Raw genomic sequence first — 22,956 nt, 5'->3', positions numbered from 1 at the left:
GAGAGACAGTCTGCAGCTCTTCTACACCTTTCTGTCGTTCACCGCGCATTTCATGTCGCTCAACTTCCGCCATTGTGATTACCACCAGGAAAACAGATTCTTCAAGTACACACGGATGAGCGTCTCCGGCGCCGAAGGCCGAAAGAACATCGCGAAGCTCGCAAAGGGTATAGTCAAGGGCCTGCACACCCTCGTAGACTTCCCTTTCACTCTGCTCAGTGGCGGCGAAGCGTCGGTTGTCGAACAGCTGACGAAGAAGATAAAAACACAGAAGATAAAAGAGGTAAAGTTGGTGGCATTTGACAGAAGGGCCATGCGTCTAATTGACATGGCATTTGCCATCCACCTAGAACCAGACGTGATTAAGAAGCGAGGCGGCCTTAAGCAGTTCGGAAATTTGTGTAGAGCGCAACGAGGTTCCATCAGATCGTCGGACATAATGGAGGCTCTGTCCTCCAGGGAGCAACGACAAGACTGGCTGTTCCCTGGACGAATGGCTCCACTATTCGAGCGTATCGAGAATAACGTTATCGGAGTACATATTTTGGAGATCCATCCAGTCCATCAGCAGTTTGGACTGCAGGAAGTATCCGTAACAATGAAGGGGTTGGAGCACACTGTCATCTTCGAAACGCTGAAAGTCAACTCAGGCATCAAGGAGTTGGATGAGCTCGGCACGTGGACGCAGCAGCTTGTAGCCCGGCACAACGACCTGGTCTACAAGGTCGCCGAGGACAATCCATTTACCAAAATCATCGCTGAGGAGAACGTTCTGCATATGAAACGCATTGATGAGCAGGGCATGCCGCTGAACCCCGGAGAAAGCCTGGAGTTTGTCCCTGGAGCCAACATGACAGCTGAAACGGAGATAAAGAGCGTTCTTAAATCTCTGGCGATGGTAGGGCACGTGATACGCCAACTAGATCGCGACTACTTCCATAATCTGAAGAGACTGAAGGGCTACCAAACGTACAGTCCAAGTTTGCGGAAGCAGCGGGTGGTAAGAAAAACTCACCAGTAATGTGTGTTCGAAGATGTAGGAAGCCCAAAGAACAAATAGACATTTGAGTATGGCTCGACGGTACGACTCTAGGACAACCACCTTCAGTCCTGAGGGAAGGCTGTATCAGGTGGAATATGCTATGGAGGCGATTAACAACGCCAGTGCCACCATAGGTATCAAAGGTAAGGACTGCCTCGTCGTCGCCGCCGACAAGCCCGCCGCGCCTAAGCTACTGGACACTACCCGCACGAAGGAGAAAGTGTTCAAGATTGATAACCATATCGTATGCGCTGCGGCGGGCTGGACTGCTGACGCCGAGCTGCTGATTGAGCAGGCGAGGGTCACAGCCCAGCGTTATAGCTTCGCATTCAACGAACCCCAGCCCCTGAAAAACTTGGTGATACAGATCTGCGATTTGAAGCAGTCGTACACTCAGTTTGGCGGTCTACGTCCTTTCGGAGTGTCCTTCCTCTTTGCCGGGCACGATAAGACCTCGGGGTTCCAGTTGTACCATACTGATCCCGCTGGGAACTTTACTGGTTGGAAGGCGACCGCTGTGGGTCAGAACAACCACAGTGCTCAGGGTGTCCTGAAGCAAGACTGGGTTGAGGATATGCCTCGGTCAGAGGTCGTGGCGTTGGCCGTCAAAGCTCTTAGCAAGACCGTGGATGCTCTCCGACCTGGCACCCTTGAGATCTGTGTGCTCACAGAGGACGGCGCTGAGTTCCTTTCAGGTGAGGAAATAACCGCGGAGATCGATCGACTCGATCAGAGCCAATGAAGTTCGTTTTGATGTATTGACTCTACGGACTGACTACAGACTCGTCACCTTTTCAAAACCTTCTTTGCCTTGTTGTATTTCTGCTTGAGGTACTTCATACCTGGCAAGCGTCTCTTACGACGAGACGATTGACTAGTTCGAGACGATTGACTAGTTCTGTTGACGTGGTCGTCGAGCGCGGATTGGAAGGACTTCACCTCCTCGTAGGCCAGGCGGCCGAGTTTCGTCTGATTTCGACGTTCGAGCACTAGTAAGGCTTCATCAACCTGCTCTTGCACTGACGACGTCCATTGTTCCGTCAAACGTATGGTTTCGTTCAGAAGATCTTCATCGGATTTGGCGTTACGGAGAATAAAACTCACCAACTCCCGGTTATGAGTGGGAGGAGGAGGACGAGGCGGAGGAGGCGCAGCAGGCCGAAACGGAGGAGGCGGAGGAGGCGCAGCAGGCCGAGACGGAGGAGGCGGAGGAGGCGTAGAAGGCCGAGACGGAGAATGTCCATGGTAGCGTTTGGGGGGCTTGGTCGGTGGACGAGGTGGCGGAATCGGGGGTTCAGCCGGCTGGTCTTTCAATGTGTCAATCTCAGACGCTTCACGTCGCTTGCGAGCCTGGTCGTGGTAGGCCAACGCGCCAAGCTCAGAGCGGGCCGGAGGTGGAGGGAGTGGAATATCATCCGACAAACCATCGCCCGTGAAGGGTTCCTCCCCTGACATGAAATCTAATGCATCCATCGAGACATCCCTCCATTGGTTTTCAGACATCGGTCCAGTGTACAGAGAAAGCAATGACAAAGGGAGCTGGCGTGGGCTCTCGAAATACTTTACGAAAACCATGATTATGGAATTCTACAGAGTGAGTCAACTCCCGAATACTTTATGAAGTCTATGATTATGATATTCTCAAGGGAGTCTCTGAAATTCCTTACGAAAACCATGATTTTGGTATTCTGCGGAGCGGGTCAACGTGCGGATCCACCAGAGTTCTGTCCCACAGACGATTCTATGACGGTGGTGGAATAAAAATTCGCGGCGGTGGCGAGGATAGATCAGAGCCTACTCTTCTCAAATTAACATTGCATCAAAGCTCATCATACACGAATCCTCGAATCGCAGTGCGAGCAGGCGCATCAGGTCCTGCAGCCACGCGTCGAATGCCCTTATTAACACTCTGGTAGGCACTCTCGCCGCGGCCAGCAATAGTGAGGGACCCGTCCACCTGCAAGCCACTCAGGACGAAGTCACCGTCGATTTGCACAAAAGATTTAGCGGCGAGACTGACTGTCGACCCCTCCTTGATATGGCGCTTCACATCTTCCAAGCTCACACCAAAGGAAGGCTTGAGGACGACCATAGGAGGAACCTCCTGCACAATATCCAACCAGGTTTCGGTAGTTCTCTCGCCGATGAACGTTGGACACCTCCTAGCCCTTGAGGCTATATCAAGCAGCCGGCAGTTGCACTCGAAAAGCTCCACTTCTCCCGAGAATGCCGACTCCGGTACGCCGCCGGCCTTAAGCTTGGCCGCAGCGTCGATGGTGTTGTTCTTAACCGTCGAGAAACAAGCCCACCTCGGCAGCTGAGTCACGCCTACCTTGTGCTCCTTCGAGAAGAGCTTCGGTATGTCCTGCATCATGCATTCTAGACGTGTGGGAGCTTTAAACTTGGTGTGCTCCGCATCAGCATACTTTGGATTTACGAACTCGGGAACCGCTCCGTTGGTTTTGGTGAGGACCTCGTAGTACTGTGGAATCTGGAAGAGAAGGATGTTGGTATTCCCAGGGAAAAGTGACTCGCCGGTCGTAGGATCCGCAACGTCACCCCCCATACCCGCATCAACCAACAGTGGCCCCAACTGATTGTACTCGACATTCACCGTGAGTGCTTCGCCCGTCTTGCCCTCCAGAGTGCATATGGCGCCTACGGCTTCCTTGGCCTTGCGCCCAACGGCTAGAGTGTTCATTGTCAAGTCGTGCGTGGCGCTAACGCCAAGCATGCATGCAAGGCTCCTGAAAGCAAGTGCATTGGTGTCCTGGAAGAACATGCACCATCGAAGACCCTCTTGGTTCCACTTCTGAATGATACCCTCTTGCAATAGTAGGGTATGAACGTCTCCGTGGCCATGGGGCTTCGTCTGGATGCCCCCTTGTTCTGAGAGGGCGAAGCGGGCTTCGTTGTCCAGCAACGCAGGAACCTTCTCCTGTTTCATAATTGACAGTCTGCAACGTGGAAAACCGAAGTAGTCGTTGTCCTCCAGAAGATCCAGAGTGCCTTGATGGGTGTCGCCAGAAACCATAATAGCCAAAGGAGGTGCCATCGCGTCGGAATTCGTCTTTCTGTTGAAGTCCCTGATGGCCAACAACCACTCGATATAGTACTGCAGGTAGGTTGTCCCAGAGACCGACTCCACTGGGAGCGCCAACTTGATGCCGGGATAACCTAGTCGCTCTCCCAGTCCTCCAGCAACCAGCACGAACCCACACCTGGCCAGCTCTGTCTCGCCAGCAAGCTCCATGTCTGTGAAGGCTTGGGTGCCCGGCACGACTCGCTCCACCAACGGTACCTTAGGCGAGAAACCCTCAAATGGATTCTTGCCTTCCTGGCTGTCTTTCAGGAGTTTACGCGAATTCTGAATGTACGCTCGCACCCCTCCAGGGTATGTCTCGTCCACACGCATCACCTGCTCTAGCACCTGCTTCTTCTGGGTGTCAGTGGTGGCGTTCGCCAGCAGGTGGCCCTGTCCAAACTCAGGTGTCTCAAGCAGAGTAGTCCATTCGGCGTGTGAAGGGGTCATAGTCATCTTATCGGTCTCGTATTTATCTCTTTACGCCTCTGATGTTGCCAATTGTGTGGGGTCAACTTTTTACCCCCCACCCTGTGTGAGTCTTTTGGTTTAGCGCCGCGGACGTAGTCAGTAAAGGCGCACAATTCAAGATAGAGTAGTGTGTAAACAACAAATGTCCTCACATTCCAAATTCTCAGACTTTCTCAGCCTTGGATTCGATTCTTAGACTTTCTTAGCCTTGGATGCTGGCATTACCTTTACTTCTGCCTTCCTCTGAAACTTCGAGAATAGCACATCGCCCTTCAGCATCTCCGTGCCTGGCGTGAGGTTGTCGAACCACCTTGACAACTTGTCCAGCGTCCTGGGCTTGTGATTTAGCCTCCGAAAAACCTCGACCGTGCTGCTTGGAATAAACGGCGAGTAGAAGTGCGCTAAGATGTAGAGCGCCTCGCAGGTTATTCGAATCACCTGCCGTTGCCGTTCAGGGTCGTCCTTGATGGCCCACGGAGCATTGTCAGTCAGGTACTTGTTGGTGGCCCTTGAGGCATCCAAGATTAGCTCCAAGGCCACTTGCAGCTCGTAGCGACTCATGGCTTCAGAGACATCTGCTCTGAGAGACCCGAAGTCGAAGGGAGATTCCGAGGGTGTCATGATGCTGGGGATGACCCCGTTGCAGTTCTTTCCAATCAACGCTGAAGTCCGGCCCACAAGATTACCAAGCAAGTCCGCAAGATGGGCGTTATGCATGTCCTCCATAGCATTCAAATCAAACTTGAGGTCAAAGCCATAATGAGCGCCGAAACATGAAAAGTAGCGAATGGTGTCAACAGGATACTTGGCCACGATATCCCAAGGATCTACCACGTTGTTCAAACTCTTACTCATCTTCCTTCCGTCAGGGGCGGAGATGAAGCCGTGAACGACGACGGACTTGGGCGTTGGTAGCTGCGCACTTATGAGCATCGCGGGCCAAATGATGCAATGGAACCGGATGATGTCCTTACCAATGACATGCTCACCAGGCCAAAATTTACTGAACTTGGGAGTCTCCGTGAGGAAGCCCAACGCGGATATGTAGTTGCTTAGCGCGTCAAACCACACGTACATGACGTGTTTCTCGTCCCCTGGCACCGGAATCCCCCAGGAAAACGACGTGCGCGAGATGGAAAGATCCTCCACATCGCAGTCCAGTTGCGCCAGGATGGCTTGTCGATACTGCTCTGGCTGAATCAGGTGAGGGTGCTTCGTATACAGTTCTTTGAGAGCAGGCACAAATTTCTTCAATCGGAAGAAATAGGACTCCTCCTTCACCATTTTGAGAGGAACGCCACTAACAGGGTCCTTGTAGTCCGACTCCTTGGCGTTCATCTCAGTAACGAACGTCTCCTCACGGACATTGTACCAACCAGCGTAATTGCCAAGGTAAATATCGCCGTTAGACGAACATCGCTTCCAGAGCTTCTGAGCAGTGGCTATGTGGTCACGGTCAGTGGTACGTACGTAGATGTCGTTGGATATATCCAGCTTGGCATTCAGGTCCTGGTAAGCCTGGGCATACATGTCGCACATTTCCTTCGGGGTCATGCCTTTGGCCTCGGCCGACTGTGCAATCTTCTGCCCGTGCTCATCGGTGCCAGTGCAAAACAATGTGTCTGAGCCGGAGACGCGTGAGAAGCGAGCTATCACGTCAGTGGTGATGGCTTCGTAGGCGTGTCCGATGTGTGGAGGACCGTTAGTGTAGTTGATTGCAGTGGTGAGATAGCGAGCCTGAGGTACAATCGTCTTCCTTAAGCCAATGCCGAGGCTATCTAACACCTCGGAGTTGGCGTCGATGAGGCTTCTCAACGACTGAGGGAGGTCTACAGGACAACTAAGCGCCAGAGCTACGACGAAGGCACCAGCCGCATCTAGAGGTCCTCCGCTGAGTTTGGCAGCATATGCATCAAGCGCGCCAACCACATCTCCGACGTCATCACGCGAAATGGATTCCACCGCTTTGAACGCCGTCTCGGTGGCGAAAGACAACACGCTCATGGCATCTTTACCGAGAGACAGCCCGGCGTGCGCAGCAAGATACTTGGAAATCGCAAACGTCGTTGCGATCTCCGCCCCGCTTACCAGCAGGAGGGGTCGAAGTTGCGAAGTCGTGCTGACCACGCCCTCATACGGCAGCGAGACGCCTAGCACCTTCGCCAGTAACCGTACGGCGTTGTTCTGACCGGCGTGCGGACCCTGGACTAGACGAAGCGCTGGGGGCATGAGTTCAATTATCTATATTAAGTTGAGTTAATAGTCGCAGAGGCATCAACAGCACGTAGGCCGTTCAAGTGCAAAAGTTGCTGATCACGGGCTGATCTGGATAAGAGAACCGTTGACGAGTCTCCAACGTGGGTGCCCTGTGACGTTGAGGAAGTCGTACCCTTCGGTGACACCGGATAGTATGTCCTGGAGATGACGGCCTTTAACAACGTAGAACTTGTAGAAAATCACAACAAAGACTGCAATGACAATCAGAGCCAGCAGCAGCCAAGTTCCAAGGCAGCAAATCACGCAGTTCTTTCCACATTGGCAGTTAGTGCCTGGCTTCCTGCTTTTTAACGCCTTCCTCGTCTTCTTCGAGTCGGTCAGAGTTGCGAAATCCAGCGTTTGAGAGCTCAGCTCGGCTTCGCGTGTCTCATCCAACCTCGCGTATCCATGTTTTATCTCAAGCGTTCGAGTGTTTGCCATCCTAAGCGGTCGTTGCATTTGAAGACCTCCGGGTAGAGTGCACATAGCCTCCCCGGTGAACAACTTTCTGCGCGAACTTCTACCAGGCAGCAGAGGCAGCGAGGGCGACGGGACCGACACGGGCTTTGGGGCGAGTTCAATGCAGCAGTCTTGGGTAGTCCTCCTCTCATTTTGCAGTGCGGGAGCACCCAAAGAAGCGAGCCATGTGAGGTGCACCTCTTGAGTTTGTAAATCGAGTAACCGCATCAAATGCCTTCGCAAATTTTCTTATTTCCAGCACACGTGTGTTACACCACACTACTGATGAACAGCCTTTGTAATGACATCAGTCGACTGCTGAGCACCCCTCGTAACAGCCCTCGTAGTGTCATCAGTCGTTTGCTAACAGAAAATGCCAAATTGGAAGAAATGAGTTTCAACTTCAACATCGGTGCTTCTGAATTCGTCCCTGGCAACTTCGGAGCGTCCAAACCTGATAGCAAGTTGGCAGGGCTTGACCTGAAAGTTCAGATGCCAGGTCAGGTGGATCAGAAGTCGACTGATGAAGTTGCTTTGGAGTCGTCGGCGACGGTCGTCGAGACAGCCCCTCCTGTCGTGGAGAAGGTTCAGGTGATTCAGGAGGTACAGGAGGTTCAGGAGGTACAGGAGGTACAGGAGGTACAGGAGGACAGTAGGTCGATGGACACCGATATGGAGGCCATGACGCCCACGTCAGTGAGCAAGTCTCAGGTCGATGACGAGGTTCTGAAAGTGAACAAGAGAGCAGTTGACCCGGATCCTAGAAGCCATCTGAACGTCGTTTTCATCGGCCATGTCGATGCTGGAAAATCCACCACATGTGGCAACATCCTTTACCTCAGCGGCGAAGTCGACGGCCGCGTCATCGAGAAGTACGAACGGGAGGCGAAGGATAAGAATCGGGAGTCGTGGTTCCTCGCGTTTATCATGGACATCAACGATGAGGAGCGTGCTAAAGGCAAGACAGTTGAGGTCGGCCGGGCTCCGTTTGCTACCGAGAATCGTCGATTCACGATCCTGGATGCCCCTGGACATAAGAGCTTCGTACCCAACATGATCAGCGGAGCGGCACAGGCCGACCTTGCCGTTTTGATTATCTCCGCTAGAAAGGGCGAGTTCGAAACTGGGTTTGAGAAGGGCGGGCAGACAAGAGAGCATGCAATGCTTGCGAAGACGCTTGGCGTGTCGAACATGATTGTGGCCATCAACAAGATGGACGAGTCCACTGTGGAGTGGAGTCAGATGCGATACGACGAGATTGTCAAGAAACTTACCCCGTTCCTGAAGACTTGTGGGTACCCACTTCCCATCTTCGTCCCCATCAGTGGCCTTTCTGGCGCGAACATTAAAGACCACGTCAGCGACCCCGTTGGTAGTTGCTTTGACGCCAAGGCGGCTTGGTACCCCGCCTCCCAACCCACGCTTCTGAAGCTGCTAGATTCTGCAGAGTCCCCACTTCGGAGCGCCGACGGTCCCCTGCGCGTCCCCCTGCTCGAAGGATACAAGGACCAAGGGGCTATGGCTGTAGGAAAGATCGAACAAGGCATGCTGAAAGCCGGCCAGACCTGCATGCTCATGCCTGCTAAGCTCAAAGTCAAGGTCGTTGGCGTCTCCATCACAGTCAGAGAGGGTGCCGAGCAAGAAGAGGTGAAGTATGCCGCCTGCGGTGAAAATGTCACCGTGAAACTTTCTGGATGCGAAGAGACCGCTGTGACTCGGGGTTCCGTGTTGTCTCATTTTCACGAGCCAATCCGGCTTGCACGAAAGATTCGCGGGCAAGTCATGATTGTGGAGCTACTCGACCACAGACCTCTCGTTACAAGTGGCTACACCTGCATCTTCCATGCTCACACCGCCGTTGAGGATGTCGCCTTCACCTGCCTCCTCAGCGTTGTCGACAAGGCCAACAAGAAAAAGGCCGCAAGACCCCGATTTGTCAAGGCTGGCCAACTTGTGACCTGCGACCTCACGCTTGGTAATCCGATACCCCTCGAGAAATTTAGCGATGTGCCGCAGTTGGGGCGGTTTACTCTGCGGGATGAGATGAAGACCATTGCCATTGGGAAGGTGATTGACATTTTAGAGTAGGCACGAATGCTCTCGTATCATCCACATTAACCGAATTCGTCTGTTAAGAGTTTACTCTTGCTCGCCGAGTCCGCTGAACAGCCACCAAACCATTAACGTTGTACATTTAGACTGTGCAAGATCTCAAATCGTCATACATCGCATCGATCTCCCACTGGAAAAACTTAGCCACCAGGTGCCGTCGCAGTTTTAGAGTAGGCGTTAGCAGCTGAGGGTCGTACTCTTGGAACGGTTTGGTGAGGATGTGAAATCGCTTAACGCGCTCAAATCCCTTGACTTCGTAGACGGTTTGGATGTCACGAATCTCTAGCCACAGGAGGCGTTCGAGGTCGTCCCGGTATGCTTGTACGTTCTCCACATGAGACTCCTTGTCACACCAGTTCAGCAGTTTGACGCTGTTCTCGTTTAGCACGATCAGAGCTACGAGACAGCTCTCGGTGCTGCGCCCGGCCAGGAAGACGGACTCAATGAGATTACAGTTACTCAACTGCAGCTCGAGCTTCTCGGGAACCACGTACTCTCCTTGCGAAAGCTTGAATATGTTCTTCCGTCGATCGATAATTTTGAGGACTCCATTTTCCAGTGTGCCGATGTCACCGGTGCAAAACCACCCGTCACGATAAGACCTCCCAGTTTCATCCGAATCGCAGAAGTAGCCTGGTGACACGCTGTTGCCCCTTACTAGCACTTCGCCAGTGGGAGCAGAGTGGCCGAACTCATCTTTGTTCGTGACGTGGTAGTTGAGTTCAGGAACAGAGATCAATTTCATCTCCAGGCTAGGGATGAGGGAACCCAGATGGTCCAAAGAGTCAAACGGAGCCCGGATGCTGACGCATCCCATCGTCTCCGTCAGACCATAGCCCTCGAGCATATGGACTGAAAAGGCAGCTTGGAGCTTCTCCTTCAGCGCAAGGTCAAGAGGCGCCGCGCCTGACAATATTAAGTTTAGACGTGGGCTTATCCGTTCCTTTATCTTGTTGAAGAGGATCTTGTCCCAAAACCCATGATGGAAATTTCTCTCTTTCCGTATCTGGCGTATCTTTGTGTTGAGGCCCTGATTGAAAAGAGCAGCAGCTACGGGCCCGGACGCGTTGATTTTAGCTGAAACGCCATCGAAAATTCTCTGCAAAAGGCGAGGGACGGATACGAAAACTGTCGGTTGTAGTTCTCCAAGGTCGTCGACAATATTACGAGGGCTGCCTGAGTATAGACCGATTTTCATGCCGTGCAAAGTAGCAAGCTTCGTCATCAGACGTTCGAAGCTGTGAGCTAACGGTAGATACGAGAGGTGCACATCATCCGGTGTCAACTGCAGATTCTCATCCTTGAAAACGGAATTCAAACAACCAATCGCAGCTGAAACCTGCACCCTGTGAGTCAGAATAGCACCCTTAGGCCTAGCAGTGGCACCGGAGGTGTAGCATATTGTTTGAACATCCTCGGGTACAGGCTCAGACCAGGTTGTAGTGTCCGGTTCCCATGATAGAGGCGTAGTATCGTTGGACGGGTATTGGGCAGAGTGGTACTTCCATGGGAGATCGCCTAGTCCCAACATGTTGCTGAATCCGAGAAGTCGCAGCCCCAATTTCTTGGCCCTCCTTGCAACGCCTGGAGCAGCAATGTCTAACAGAATCAGAGCGGTGACGGGGCAGCATTCCATGCTCTCGACCGCATCCAGAACGGTGTCCACGGTGCCGGAGTCGACTGCAACGGCAGCCAGCTGTGTCTGATTGATGATGTAAACCACACCCTCGGGACTGAGGGAATCGTATAGCGGAACGAGCGTGAGTCCACCAAGGTTTGCGGCTTGCTCGATGATGTACCACTCCTCTCGGTTTTTGAAGAAGAGACCGACAGGACGAAGGCGCCTTGCCTGCTCGTAATCCTCAGAAAACTCCTTCTCCGGCACGAGTCCCGCCCTGAAGAGGCCTCTGCAACACGCGACCGCCAATTGATTCACATCGGAGTAGGTCCGCCAAACATACTTGCCATCACTTCCTCGTGTGCCCAGGAAGTCATTGTTGCCGAATTTCTCTACCGCCCACTTGAAGAGATCGAGCTCCGTTGCGATGTTGTGGTCGCAGCGATCAAACCGCGAGGAAACTAGTTCCTCTTCGAATTGAGCACGTCTTAGCACGGGTGTTTCGTCGTCACCTTCCCGAATCGCGCCTAGAAGCGTGTTTTTGGGAAGGTCATCGGGTAGGACTGCTGTGCACCCAGCTACGTTCCCCATAATTGACCAATTCTCTATTGATATGTGGGCACCAGATTCAGCGTGTGCGTATTGTTCATGCATATGGTTCAACTTCGTCGAAAGCTTATATTACATTTTCATGGCAAAGTCGGTCCAAATTGACCACGACTCCACCTTCAAGTACATCTTGCTGCGTTCAGCAGATGGCACTTTCTTCGTTCGGGGCGTTGAAGGTTTAGAGTTCCATGACGAGATCTTCGAGAGGGTCCAGCAGACCGAAGAAGACCTGAAAGACGCCCAGGCAGTAGGCGGAGGTCGCATTTGCCACGATTCTGGCGCGCTGCAGATATCTATCTACGGCTACAGCGTGGCCTTTGGCCTTGCGGACCACTCGATCACCGCCGAATTAATAGAAGCAGCCTACCCAGAGTACCTGGTGACGTGGTCTAACGAAGGGTATTAATCTGTCATGCATTTACTCGAGGTAGCACTTTTGCTGTTGTGGCGTGCAGTTGCTGAGGAGGAGGAAGGCATCCTTGATTTTCTTTTTGACCCAAAGATCCTGCCTTGCTCTGAGTGCACGAAATTGATGGCTGAATTCGTCGAGGATTGTCTCACTCAGGTAGAGGCAGAGGAACCACCAGAGAGTGAAACAGTGAAGCTTCACGAATCAGTAGGCGGGATGCGTGTTCCCAAATAGATCAAATCGTTCTGTGCCAAACGGGAGCGTCAGACGAACACTGGCGTCTCTGAATGGGATATGGCCTACTGCAAAGCACTGGCTCAAGCAGTCAAGAAGCACCAGCGCCGGGTGAGACGAGAACGGAGGAAGCGGAACGAGCCTGAGCCGGAGCCGCCTGCTGATATGAAGGCCGTGTGTCGACAGCTCGAGGCTCAATGTAGGGACGACCCTGAACAATGCTGGGACCCCTACTGCTTCGACGACTATAGGTGCACTGACTGCCCGTCAGCAGTGTTGGTGTTTGCTGACGGTACCAGTTCTCCACAGGTTTGTAGCGACAGAGGGGAATGTAAGCTCGGATGGAAGTCCGACTGGGGCAAGAACGGCTACTGCGCCTGTGAAGGACTTTATAGAGGGCGAGCATGCACGCGACTCGACCGCGTTATCCAATTCGACTTCTTTGAACCGGTTATGAACCAATCTCGTCTCGATGCTCCATGACTGGAATCGTAGTGAGTTTGTTATGACTAATCTGCTAGCTGTGTCTCGTACATTTCAGCGAAAATCAGGCGGCAGTTCACCCTCACAGTGACTTCGTTTCAGTCCCAGACAAGTGCGGTTGACAATGGCGGTTGTTGAGAAGAGCTCTGAACTCATAGATACAGACATTTGCTAGGCGTTCTTCGGCAAGTCTGCACGGACAGAGGCTGGTGCCAGCTCGGCTGAATGACCGGCGTCTGTGAAGGGCTGTGTGGACGGCGATACGTTGCGGAAAGCGAGAATCCGCCTAAATGATGAATAGTGAATCAGACAGCACCTGCACGGACTCCAGCGGAGAACCTAGCCCTCACTCCCCCTTGACATGGATTCTTAGCGGCGACGTACGAGATGAGAAGCTTCGGACTAGTCGGTTGCATACGCTTGTTTGGCGAGCGCAAGCTCTCTGGAGAGAATCGAAACACTGGCATCACAACGTAAAGACCATGCTAGTGCTGCGTTTAGCGCATGGCTTGACTTGCCATCGAAACGCGGCACTTTTTGACCACATGGTGCTTCTGCGGTTTGAGGATGATCCCGTTATCGTAAGTAAGTCGTGGGTCTTCAATTCAGCTGGGATTGATCCAGGCGTTGGCGGGAATTGTGGGAGTGGTGGCTGCTGTCGCTGTGGGCTACGTCGGAGACCGCTACTGGTGGATGCGATCGACGCTCTTGAGATATGTTGGTGTTGCAGGCTTCGCTATTTCTGGCGTCACCTGTCTAGCCATCCTACGCCTCATGAGCTCCGAAGGAAGCCGATGTATGGGCGCCTACATCCTGTGCCACCTGGGTTGGAGAGGTTGGCACGAATTAATGTTTACTTTGACAGAATCCACGTTTGTAGATTCCGTGGAGATCGGAAATAGAAGCCGGTTTTTTGCCTATAAGACTGTAATCAATTGCGTCGCCGCTGTAGCCGGTCCGTTCACAGGTCTGCTGTTCCTCGGAGAATCGGCACACAGCTGGCGCCCTGCAGGGCTCTTACGACTTCTCTTGGCGACAACCGCGGCCTCCATGCTGGAGAACTGGCTGTTGCTTAGTTGGGAGGAGCCCCAGGCCACCCGAGCAAAGGAGACCGTTCAACTGGGAGTTTCGCTTCCAACGATGAAGCTGCTGGACGTTCCACGTCGTCTCATGACTACATGGCGGGTGACGCCAACGACAATGGTCCCATGGGTAGTGTTCATTTCCCAGTGCGTCCATTTCGCTGGTGCTGGCATCACGGTGAAGTACCTTCCTTTGTATTTCAAGAACACGCTGAACTTCACGCCCAGCCAATACTTCGTCTTGACGGCAGCGTACTCACTGTCAATTTCGCTGACGGCGTTTGCTTTACGACGGATGTCGCTCATGCGCGGCCGAGCGGAAGTTGCCATAATTAGCGCTCTGATAGCCGCAGGCCTGATGTTCAGCCTGTCACAAGTGAACTCATTTTGGTTGGCTGTGCCCATCCACCTGCTGAGGGGCGGCATCCACAACGGATTGAACCCCCTGCACAAGTCTCTGATAATGGACTACTCCAGCCAGACAGAGAGAGCTAGATGGACCGCCGCTGGTGCCGTCATGGGCCTCTGCTGGTCCGTGAGCTCGGTATGGGGAGGAGTCGCAACAGAGACGAGCGTTCACTCGACCTTCGTTGTTTCGTCGCTGTTCTTTGCAGTCGCAGCCCTCATTCTACTGCCGCTTACGAAACTGGATACGCGAGAGCATGTCATTCGAGAAAAGGACTGTGATTCGTGACAGAATTATGCGCTTAACGTGCCATCCCAGGTGAAGGGTTCTGGCGGAGGTACCGGCTCCCCTTCGTCTTTGCCTTCTTCCTCCGTCTCTGCCGGCTTCACAAGCATATCCACGACATCCTCTTCAGGTCGCAGGTCCCACAGCACCTGCATGCCTGTCAGTCGATTGGGCGCCACGGGGTAGAATCTCACAGTATCGCCAGGCACTAGATGTGCTAGTGCCTCATCAGAATCGTCGGTGGGCGCCTCCACAACGTCCATCCGCTCAACGAGATGCATATGCATAGGGAGAATCCGGGCCCCGTTCTTGAAAACGGAGGTGGGAGCTTCGGGAACCTCCTCCTTTTCGACCTCCTTCTCGGCCTCCTTTTCGATCTCTGCCTCCTTCTGAGCGGCCGCAGCGAGGTCGCTTTGCACATGTCGCCGTTTCATGGTGGTGGCCAGTACCGCCTTCTTCGCGTGGCGAGCAGTCTTGTGTACGTCTACCTCCAGTGGCTTGGGAAGCGCAAATGTAGATGCTGGGGCGTTAAGTTTGACTAGATAATCAGCCGGAGCTTGACCGTCACTGGTGACACCGAAGCTAACCGCGGGCGTGAAAGCTAAACCAACGAACTGTACCAAAGGAAACCAGAACCACATCTGAGAGTACAGCAACATCCCAGCCACGGCCCCCCGCTTCATGTGACCCGTTTGAGTGCTCATGGACACGATCAGATTACGACCGCCGCAGTTATAGAAGGAGAGTCCGAGAATGGCGCCTAGGCGCGCGAGAGGATCATCGACCTTGTTGCAAGACACCTGGCGCATTGTGGCCATGACGCTCGCCACCTTTGGGGTTTCGGGGGAATTCATAAGGACCAAGCCCAGAGACATAAATGCGGCCTGCCGAACCACATCATCTTTGTCCTGTGTCAAGGGCTGCAGAAGAGACACTGCGTCGATGTCGGCACTGCCGCAGGCGCAGATTCCGGCGGCGAGTGCCGCCGCATTCCGGATGAGTGCATTGTGCGAGTCGGATAGCGGCCTGAGCACCTTCATTGCGTGCTTAGGGTCGTCGCAGAGGACGAATCCCACACTGATGATAGCAGCACGCTTGACGTCATTTGAGGAATCGGCCACGGAGAGCTTCAACAACGCTCGAACGGCGACATTTGACGAAGTTCCACAGTATGCCATCCCGTAGATGAACATGGCTCCGTACCTGAGGAACTGCTCAGACTTCTCGGCCAAAGATGAGAAGTACTTGTCTGCTTTCTGTTCCTGCCGGAAAAGAACCAACGCCATTGCTACGACGCATGCCCGAATCAGCCTCTCATGCCGCGTGTCCTTGCAGTAGGCCTCGAGTTCGGAGAGAATGCGAGCGTCCGCGCTGCCCATGTAGATCATTCCAATGGCATGCGCAGCAGCCTCCGATGTATTGACATTGTCGGTGAAGAGTACCTGCATCAGGTCACGACTCACGGCCTCGTCGCACGCGCAAAGAAACACTGAGCCCAGTCCGAGGGCAGCTCCGTGTATCAGGGGGTCACTGCGACCATTGGAAGGCTGGTTGAGCTGCGAGAGGAGGAACTCCGATACTCTAGGCGTTGGCAACGAAGCGTGGATGAGTCCCAGTGCGAACAGAGCACCTCCCTCGGCATACGGGCCCCCGTTAGACTGCCCTTCAGCCGGAAGGAAGGTCGAAAGTACAAAGAACGCATGGCTGCTTTGTCCCTTATGAATCAATCCAAGGCATGAAGTCGCCATGAATTTTGCCCAGCATGTCGATCGCCGAGACCACTCAGCATTGTTTCGGAGGAAGGTGTCACAGGTTGTGTACGCCTGCATGAAGGCGTGCCCCACTACCAAGGCGTTGTGTGAAATGCTGTCCTTGCTCTCTGTGCCAAACCGCAAGTGCTCCACCAGGTTCAAGTCCGTCGCGTTACGTCGGGAGAGCAGCTCAAGGGCCAGCTTCCGAGGTGTGGTACGGTTGAGGATTGCTCGAAGCGCCTCTAACGGTACCCCATCTACGTCTGGAAGTTCACGCCCCAAACTCCTACCTTTGGCGTCGTGTGAGCCCTCCGTAGTGACTTGTAGAAGTGGGTGCTCGAGAAGGCAGGTCAGGGCCGCAACCCTGTCGATTTCAACAAGGTCGTAGGCAATTTGATGCGCCACCAGCACGCCTCCAGGTCCCTCATTGTGTAAGAGGTGGTGAAGGAGGTTAGCTAGGTCCTCCCAGCGTTCTAGATGCACAAGCACTTCCATAATGTCCAAGAAAGGAGCTAATCGAGCGGATTCCTGCTTCACCGATTCCAAGGTGGCGGGCTCCTGGAAGCACTTGTACGGTTCAGTGGTGATGAAGGAGTGAGCTTGTTCCAGCAGTCGAACTCGCAAAGCCTTGCTGTTGGTAAGGAGCTGCGAGAAGCGAAGGATGTGCCTTAGGAGGTCGGTCTGCAATGGCGGTACTGCCTCGAGGGTATCCTTGACCCAGTCAAAGCGGCGACAGTCGATACCTATACTCAGAAGCCGTTTCAGTGACTGCGAACACAATTCACGCCTCTGATTTGAGCCCTGAAAATCATCAGCTGCCAGTTGCTTGGCGTCACTGAGTCCCCACTCCACCAACAGGGCCACCACCTCCTCTAGATGAGGTGTGGTTTCATCAGTGTCTGGCATTTGTGCCAGAGCCATCGCTTGTGTCTCCGCCGAGGCTGACTGCACCCCCAGTCCGAAGCCCTCAACCGCGCAGGCATGCGACAAGAGCAACTCCGCCGCTGGGGTGTTACCAAAGGACCCTAGACTCAGGGTACTCTGCAAGGTGGAACCCGTCTGTTCATTCGCGATAATGGCTTCTCGAACGTACCTGCTCACGCAGAGAGAGGATATTGCTCGAATGTATTCAGCATCGCCTTCATCCACATCACTGACGGGGGTGGCCAGCAGACTAACGAAGGTAGGGCCCGCACGCACTGCCCAACGCATGGCGTCCTCGAGACCCTCCAGGTGATAGTACAGCTTCGAGCACAGCAGGGCTGCCTCGCCGGCAGCAGTGCCGGTAGCCTCCTCGGCAACGATTTCGCTGGTTACTAAGTAGTCCGAGCCTCACAGAGAAGGTAAGTGTTCCGCGAGCTGATGCCAAGTCGAGTGAATAGACTCCAGCAGGCGACCCACTGCGCGGTTTCGAAGGGAGGCGCTGGGATTTTGCTTGAAAAGAAGTACCAGAGGGGGAACAGCTGAGGCTAGCATATGGTGATTTTACGCCGGCATCTGCGATGCACAGCGACGGCGAAGTCAAAAGCAAGCAGCGAGGCGCCGCCGATGATCCACACAACGAGTGTCGCGTAGTCACTTTGCGCCAGGGAAGCGAGGACTCGAGTATGGTGGCCACGCGAGGTAACCAGCCTTGTCGGGTCGCACATCGGCGCGGTGACAAGCATTCTGAGCGAGTTATCGAGGAGTGTGCTGTTGTCCCTCGGAAAACCCGAGATCCGAGTCCTCGAAAAGTCCAGAAACTCAGGGAACAAGTTATAGACCCAAGTCAGAGTCCAAGTCCAAGGAAGGTCCGGGATGCAAGTCCGGTGTCGCGAAAAGTTCGGGGAAAAAGTCCTCGGAGAAAAGGTGGACGTCGGGAGAGGAGCCCCGAGAGCAGAAAATCAGGAGAGAAGAGACGATCAGGAAGGAGTCGAGATCGAAGTCGACGCACTGAACGCTGTAGGAGTCCAGATCGAAGTCGACGCACTGAACGCAGTCGGAGTCCAGATCGAAGTCGACGCCGAAGTCGAACTCCAGATCGAAGTCGACGCCGAAGTCGAACTCCAGATCGAAGTCGACGTGCTGAACGCAGTCGGAGTCCAGATCGAAGTCGACGCCGAAGTCGACGCCGAAGTCGACGTGCTGAACGCAGTCGTAGTCCAGATCGAAGTCGGAGTCCAGATCGGAGTCCAGATCGGCGCGCAGGTAGGACACGCACTCATGACCAAAGCCGAGACCGCACCCCTGCTGCGCGCCGGCAAGCTAGCCCAGACCCGGTCCCCGATTCGTCAAGCCCCTCCAGATCGCCACACAGCCGCGCGGTTAACGACGTCAAGCAGTTTGTGCGTGGAGCACTACGCATCTAAACCCCGATGGCATCTTCGACTCTTAACTCGCCATCTTCGAGGTCGTCCTCCTTGACATCGACGTGGTTTCTCTGACCGCCTTCTTGCAACTTGCATTCTCTTTTGACTTTCGTTGGCGTCAACTTCTTCAACGGCAGCGGTCGCTTCTCTATGGTTCTCTTGATGGCCTTGCGCGACTCTTGCTTGACGTCTCTCGACTTTTGCTTGACATCTTTGGTCACTTCACGCTGGAGTCGGCGTTCTCGAAGCATATCCTTCGCTATTCGCTCCTGCCGTCGCGTGAACACTTGTTGTTCGTACACAGCGCGGTCTTCAGGGGTCATCCGACGTACGAAACGTCTATGGGTTTTCTGATTTTGTGTCTGAGAGGACCAGATCGACTTTTTGAGGCTTACGGGTATTCGGTCTTTCAGTAGAGACAAAAAATGTCCCCCAGGTGATTTTCGTGTGCCCAGAACAGTATTTGGCATCCCCCCAGCAATTTCTCGGCGTACGGTTTCCTCAAACACAGCCGTGACCACGTCCACGTCAACAAACGCCGCCACGCGTTCCACCAAAGCGACATTGCGCTCTTGGAGACCGTAGCAAAGGCAAGCCACCATCTTTATTTTCTCACGGTCAGTCTTGGAGTCCAGTCTCAGAAACTCCAGATGTGGTACAACCGAGTCCAGTACAAACGACTGCGGGACTTCCTCCGGTACGCAGGGGAGTATGGGGGGTCGTGAGTCTGAGGTCGCCTGATCTGTCGCCTTTAGCATGATTTCGGCATTATGGATGGGAAACTCGGTTACCGCGACTCCATCAAGGGCGTGCTCCATACCGTTGTCGAGACGCAGAGAGATAGACTCATCCGGTTCTTCTGCCAGTTGCTAAGCGAGTCCAAAATGCTGTCCAGATTTGAGTCGGATGGATTTACAGACAGCGAGGAGATTTGGAAGCTTCAGACACGCATATTGATGCTTAACCAGATTTTGTCACTGAGGACCGTTTTCCAAATCGGATGCCAAATCACGCTGGCTCAAACAGTATTACATCTTCCAGAGAGGAGGCGGCTGCTCGACAAACGCATTCAAGAGTGAGTTTGACAAACTCCCGCAACCAGACAGAAAATTCTCTTCGGCCGACAACTGGAGTCGATGTGCGGAGGACAGCCCACCACTCGGCAGCTGCTGGCGGAGGCGTCGCTGAGCCAGTCTGGGTGCGTGTTCTCTCAGACGGTGAGATTTGCAGTTCACAGCAGCTTTATTTTTTTACATAGATTCATAGATTGTTCGTATGGTTAGAGCGATACAACTAATTTTTACAGTTTAAGGATTTCTACAAGGGTTACCTAATGGCCTCAGTCGTTGAGAATCCTGCGATTCTTCTAGGTTCTGATAAGCAGACGTCGGATAAGTTGGCGGCTGGTATCGCTGAGGTCGAAGCCGCATACAAGGACCGAGATCGTAGGTCAATTTCGTACGGTGCGTTGTACTTCTGAATCTCGCAATGATTTGTTACATTATCTGTCATGACAAACAAGGAGCAGTCCGTTGATGAGCTGATCGTCGCGTACTTTGCCACGCTCAGTCGGCATTCGCCTGATGACGTGTCCAGGCAGGCGCCCTTCGGTCTCTCCGTCCCATCACTACTCCTGATATATATAGTTGTTCTGCTATTCACCCCTTGCGTGGAGTGGAACTCCGCCCCCGTGAAATCGGGGTTCATCAGCATGGGAGTATTTGCGTGTCCGGAAGGCACTCCCTTGAACGACAACGGGACATGCGATGCCCAGAACATGCAGCTGAATCTTCTTATGGACAGTCATTTGTGGCTGTCGTTCCTGCTGGGCGGCTTCTTTCTCCAGGTACTAAAGCAACGATACATCTCAGTGGTGGGATACAGTCTGGGAACCGTAGGCTGCCTGTTGAAGTTATTGTTGAAGTACGACTTTTGCGCGTGGGCCGCGATGGTGCTGCTTAGCACCGGTCACCTGTTGTGTCATACAGGCATGTCTCACATCAGCCGTTTATTTCCCCGGAGACAGGGTACGATGCTTGGGATGTTGGGAATGGCGGTGGCATGTAGCTCTTATGTGGGCACTGTCGAGTATAAGTTGCTATTGAGGAGCTACAGCAGCTACCTCTGGTTGCAGTGTCTGTGGGCGGTCGTACATGCTACGGGAGCGGCGCTGATGTTTCTTCTCACGCCTGTTGTGCCCTACACATCCGTGGAGCCTATTTCCATGCATGATTACGTCCTGACTATGGAACCATTCCGACTTCTCCGCTCGAAAGAATCGGTTCTGTTTATCGTGTACAATAGCATGGCGCAGCTTCGAACATACTACCTCATCCCCATGAGCTTCAAAACGCAGTCCATGATCTTTTCGCCGATGGACATGTTCACATGCTTCATCATGGGCATCATTTTCGACAGATGGGGGGTGTGGTATGTGGTGACCATCCTCAACCTCAGCATCATCATCTCATTAAGTTTCACTTTGTTCGACGTCTCTGGATTCGCCGAGACGTTCGGATTGGCGAGTTACATCATTAGCGGGTCCTGGGTCGTCACGCTGGTCAACGCGTACGCCTTCGGGAGCATTCCAGGCCGTTTCACCTGCCGAGTGGCCGGGTTGATCTATTTCATTTCTGGGTTGATTACGATGGCGGGAGTACTGGTCATGACGTATTTTTCGCAGCGTGGCTTCAACCCAACATGCGAACTTTGGATACTCAGCGTGGTTCTCCAAATTCCCATTAGCCAGCGAACGGGATCACAACAAAGAAGTTTCGCGTGACCACTGTTGCTGTGACCCAAAAATCAAAAGGTGCTGCTGTTCGAATCGACTTGGGCATCTGTGGCCTTCTGAATTCGGTTCGCCTTTTTGGACGTGAGCACAACCCTGGTGAACGAGCCTTGACGGCGTCTGACCCGCGGAGGCGGCAGTTCTCGCAAAATCCGTTGAGAATCCTCCTGCACCCGGAGAAGATGGGCCAGCATGATTTCCGTGGCCTGGTGCGCTGCTCCGGTGACATTCACCGCTGCCGGTGGTCTATAGCTCAGCTTTGACAGCCGCGACTCCAAGGGACGTTCGTGATGAGGAGCAACCGTCTCCAGCCTTACCACAGGGGGTAGAGGCAACATCACGATCTCCCCTTTGGACTCGTCCAGAGTTAGTCGTTGGGACCTGTGGACTGGAAAGCGGTGCTCGTCCCATGTGGCCATGTCGGGAACCTCAGGATGCACGATGACCCCCAAGCTACGCATTTGAAGCGGCATAGTCGAGATATCGACAGTATTTTGATATTCGAGGCACAGCAATGCTTCTTCTGCCTCAGGGCTAAGAACTTGTTATTCTACATCTATAATTCTCTCTTGATTTGAACAGATATAACCCGAGGCAGTTTATGCTTGTCTCAAAGATTAAAATCAATGCCTCAAACAACTCTTTGAGTACTGACTACTCATAGATTAACCACTCAAACAACAAAACTGCCATGCTGACATATCGAAATTACGAGACTTTTTGAAATCCAGCTTTGACAGCTTCAAATCGCCAGAACTTGCGAATTGATGGTCGTCGGTTCTATCCCACCAGCGCAGCTCAGCTCGCCTTTGGTGTTGCCTAACGGTAACACTCTGCCAAATCGTTTGTTGAAGTCAGCGCTGTCAGAGTCCATGGCCGATGCCTTCAACAACGTGACTGCACCTATGATAAAACTTTACCAGACGTGGCTCGACGGAGGCGCGGGACTTGTTATAACTGGGAACATGATGGTTGACCGGGACAACTTGGAACGCGCGAGAAACGTGGTGATTGACGAGCTAGTGGACACAGAGACCCTCGGACGCTTGGGGAAGCTCAGTCGGCACGGGCAGTTGTGGGTTCAGCTGAGCCACCCTGGCAGGCAGGTGGCCCGGTATATCAACTCCGCTCCCGTGTCGGCCTCATCGGCTCCCGCCGTAAACATTGCCGGCCAATTCGCCAAGCCACACGCTCTGACAGCGGAGGAGTGCGAGGAGTTGGTTGGCGCATTCACTCGTAGCGCCGTGATTGCGCAGGAAGCGGGTTTTGATGGGGTTCAAATTCACTGCGCCCATGGATACCTTCTGAGCCAGTTCCTGTCTCCACTGGTGAATTCGCGAGATGATCAATTCGGAGGGGATGTTGTTCGAAGGGCAGAATTGCCCCGTAGGATCATACAGTCGGTTCGAGAGGTCTGCGGGTCTCGGTTCGGCGTCGGAATCAAAATTAACGGCCGAGACGGTGTCGACAGAGGATTCGACCCCGACATGTGTTTAGCCACGGCACTCATCCTTGATT

The 22,956-nt window shown here is 53.5% G+C and overlaps 17 protein-coding genes across 24 annotated transcripts; 9 read left to right on the top strand and 8 right to left on the bottom strand.

Moving 5' to 3' along the window:
• Positions 1-52: 52 nt before the first annotated feature.
• On the top strand, positions 53-1,021 carry KVP17_004252 (uncharacterized protein; the record flags this gene model as incomplete). Its single annotated transcript, XM_068522285.1, has 1 exon — positions 53-1,021. The coding sequence occupies one exon, from the start codon at positions 53-55 to the stop codon at positions 1,019-1,021; it is 969 nt and encodes a 322-aa protein (XP_068375550.1).
• A 49-nt stretch (positions 1,022-1,070) lies between these two features.
• Positions 1,071-1,784, top strand: KVP17_004245 (uncharacterized protein; the record flags this gene model as incomplete). Its single annotated transcript, XM_068522276.1, has 1 exon — positions 1,071-1,784. The coding sequence occupies one exon, from the start codon at positions 1,071-1,073 to the stop codon at positions 1,782-1,784; it is 714 nt and encodes a 237-aa protein (XP_068375542.1).
• Positions 1,785-1,828: 44 nt separating this feature from the next.
• KVP17_004251 (uncharacterized protein) lies at positions 1,829-2,617 on the bottom strand (the record flags this gene model as incomplete). Its single annotated transcript, XM_068522284.1, has 1 exon — positions 1,829-2,617. One exon carries the CDS (start codon positions 2,615-2,617, stop codon positions 1,829-1,831), a length of 789 nt encoding a protein of 262 aa, XP_068375549.1.
• Positions 2,618-2,861: 244 nt separating this feature from the next.
• Positions 2,862-4,580, bottom strand: KVP17_004243 (uncharacterized protein; the record flags this gene model as incomplete). Its single annotated transcript, XM_068522273.1, has 1 exon — positions 2,862-4,580. One exon carries the CDS (start codon positions 4,578-4,580, stop codon positions 2,862-2,864), a length of 1,719 nt encoding a protein of 572 aa, XP_068375539.1.
• A 207-nt stretch (positions 4,581-4,787) lies between these two features.
• KVP17_004253 (uncharacterized protein) lies at positions 4,788-6,824 on the bottom strand (the record flags this gene model as incomplete). Its single annotated transcript, XM_068522286.1, has 1 exon — positions 4,788-6,824. One exon carries the CDS (start codon positions 6,822-6,824, stop codon positions 4,788-4,790), a length of 2,037 nt encoding a protein of 678 aa, XP_068375551.1.
• An 84-nt stretch (positions 6,825-6,908) lies between these two features.
• KVP17_004257 (uncharacterized protein) lies at positions 6,909-7,310 on the bottom strand (the record flags this gene model as incomplete). The annotated part of the gene is made up of 1 exon (XM_068522291.1): positions 6,909-7,310. One exon carries the CDS (start codon positions 7,308-7,310, stop codon positions 6,909-6,911), a length of 402 nt encoding a protein of 133 aa, XP_068375556.1.
• A 390-nt stretch (positions 7,311-7,700) lies between these two features.
• KVP17_004247 (uncharacterized protein) lies at positions 7,701-9,398 on the top strand (the record flags this gene model as incomplete). The annotated part of the gene is made up of 1 exon (XM_068522278.1): positions 7,701-9,398. The coding sequence occupies one exon, from the start codon at positions 7,701-7,703 to the stop codon at positions 9,396-9,398; it is 1,698 nt and encodes a 565-aa protein (XP_068375544.1).
• Positions 9,399-9,504: 106 nt separating this feature from the next.
• On the bottom strand, positions 9,505-11,631 carry KVP17_004254 (uncharacterized protein; the record flags this gene model as incomplete). Its single annotated transcript, XM_068522287.1, has 1 exon — positions 9,505-11,631. The coding sequence occupies one exon, from the start codon at positions 11,629-11,631 to the stop codon at positions 9,505-9,507; it is 2,127 nt and encodes a 708-aa protein (XP_068375552.1).
• Positions 11,632-11,731: 100 nt separating this feature from the next.
• On the top strand, positions 11,732-12,055 carry KVP17_004256 (uncharacterized protein; the record flags this gene model as incomplete). Its single annotated transcript, XM_068522290.1, has 1 exon — positions 11,732-12,055. The coding sequence occupies one exon, from the start codon at positions 11,732-11,734 to the stop codon at positions 12,053-12,055; it is 324 nt and encodes a 107-aa protein (XP_068375555.1).
• Positions 12,056-12,061: 6 nt separating this feature from the next.
• Positions 12,062-12,775, top strand: KVP17_004241 (uncharacterized protein; the record flags this gene model as incomplete). 3 transcript variants are annotated; one of them, XM_068522268.1, is made up of 2 exons in its annotated part: positions 12,182-12,265; positions 12,293-12,775. In XM_068522268.1, the coding sequence occupies 2 exons, from the start codon at positions 12,182-12,184 to the stop codon at positions 12,773-12,775; spliced, it is 567 nt and encodes a 188-aa protein (XP_068375534.1). The 3 variants fall into 3 exon arrangements, with proteins under 3 accessions (XP_068375535.1, XP_068375534.1, XP_068375533.1); XM_068522269.1 differs by lacking the exon at positions 12,293-12,775 and having other exon boundaries at positions 12,062-12,292; XM_068522267.1 differs by lacking the exon at positions 12,182-12,265 and having other exon boundaries at positions 12,353-12,775.
• Positions 12,776-13,065: 290 nt separating this feature from the next.
• Positions 13,066-14,551, top strand: KVP17_004248 (uncharacterized protein; the record flags this gene model as incomplete). The annotated part of the gene is made up of 2 exons (XM_068522280.1): positions 13,066-13,356; positions 13,385-14,551. The coding sequence occupies 2 exons, from the start codon at positions 13,066-13,068 to the stop codon at positions 14,549-14,551; spliced, it is 1,458 nt and encodes a 485-aa protein (XP_068375545.1).
• Positions 14,552-14,556: 5 nt separating this feature from the next.
• KVP17_004255 (uncharacterized protein) lies at positions 14,557-17,775 on the bottom strand (the record flags this gene model as incomplete). 2 transcript variants are annotated; one of them, XM_068522288.1, is made up of 2 exons in its annotated part: positions 14,557-17,608; positions 17,636-17,775. In XM_068522288.1, the coding sequence occupies 2 exons, from the start codon at positions 17,773-17,775 to the stop codon at positions 14,557-14,559; spliced, it is 3,192 nt and encodes a 1,063-aa protein (XP_068375553.1). The 2 variants fall into 2 exon arrangements, with proteins under 2 accessions (XP_068375553.1, XP_068375554.1); XM_068522289.1 differs by lacking the exon at positions 17,636-17,775 and having other exon boundaries at positions 14,557-17,511.
• Positions 17,776-18,054: 279 nt separating this feature from the next.
• KVP17_004242 (uncharacterized protein) lies at positions 18,055-19,465 on the bottom strand (the record flags this gene model as incomplete). Of its 3 annotated transcripts, none has more annotated exons than XM_068522271.1 (2): positions 18,055-18,528; positions 18,650-19,249. In XM_068522271.1, the coding sequence occupies 2 exons, from the start codon at positions 19,247-19,249 to the stop codon at positions 18,055-18,057; spliced, it is 1,074 nt and encodes a 357-aa protein (XP_068375537.1). The 3 variants fall into 3 exon arrangements, with proteins under 3 accessions (XP_068375537.1, XP_068375538.1, XP_068375536.1); XM_068522272.1 differs by lacking the exon at positions 18,650-19,249 and having other exon boundaries at positions 18,055-18,498; positions 18,524-18,643; XM_068522270.1 differs by lacking the exon at positions 18,055-18,528 and having other exon boundaries at positions 18,644-19,465.
• KVP17_004244 (uncharacterized protein) lies at positions 19,418-20,127 on the top strand (the record flags this gene model as incomplete). Of its 2 annotated transcripts, XM_068522274.1 has the most annotated exons (3): positions 19,418-19,722; positions 19,750-19,864; positions 19,954-20,127. In XM_068522274.1, the coding sequence occupies 3 exons, from the start codon at positions 19,418-19,420 to the stop codon at positions 20,125-20,127; spliced, it is 594 nt and encodes a 197-aa protein (XP_068375540.1). The 2 variants fall into 2 exon arrangements, with proteins under 2 accessions (XP_068375540.1, XP_068375541.1); XM_068522275.1 differs by lacking the exon at positions 19,418-19,722 and having other exon boundaries at positions 19,784-19,864.
• Positions 20,128-20,157: 30 nt separating this feature from the next.
• Positions 20,158-21,429, top strand: KVP17_004249 (uncharacterized protein; the record flags this gene model as incomplete). The annotated part of the gene is made up of 1 exon (XM_068522281.1): positions 20,158-21,429. One exon carries the CDS (start codon positions 20,158-20,160, stop codon positions 21,427-21,429), a length of 1,272 nt encoding a protein of 423 aa, XP_068375546.1.
• Positions 21,430-21,452: 23 nt separating this feature from the next.
• On the bottom strand, positions 21,453-21,911 carry KVP17_004246 (uncharacterized protein; the record flags this gene model as incomplete). Its single annotated transcript, XM_068522277.1, has 1 exon — positions 21,453-21,911. One exon carries the CDS (start codon positions 21,909-21,911, stop codon positions 21,453-21,455), a length of 459 nt encoding a protein of 152 aa, XP_068375543.1.
• A 294-nt stretch (positions 21,912-22,205) lies between these two features.
• On the top strand, positions 22,206-22,956 carry KVP17_004250 (uncharacterized protein; the record flags this gene model as incomplete). Of its 2 annotated transcripts, XM_068522282.1 has the most annotated exon segments (2): positions 22,206-22,824; positions 22,829-22,935. In XM_068522282.1, coding segments are annotated over 2 exon segments (726 nt in total).

This window comes from the organism of the source record quoted next, assembly GCF_019968985.1.
Source record: "MAG: Porospora cf. gigantea B chromosome Unknown PgB_NODE_308_length_22956_cov_117.12, whole genome shotgun sequence".
Classification (NCBI taxonomy): domain Eukaryota; phylum Apicomplexa; class Conoidasida; order Eugregarinorida; family Porosporidae; genus Porospora; species Porospora cf. gigantea B.
Note: the sequence above shows the minus strand (reverse complement) of the source record. Positions and strands in the feature narration are given on the sequence as shown.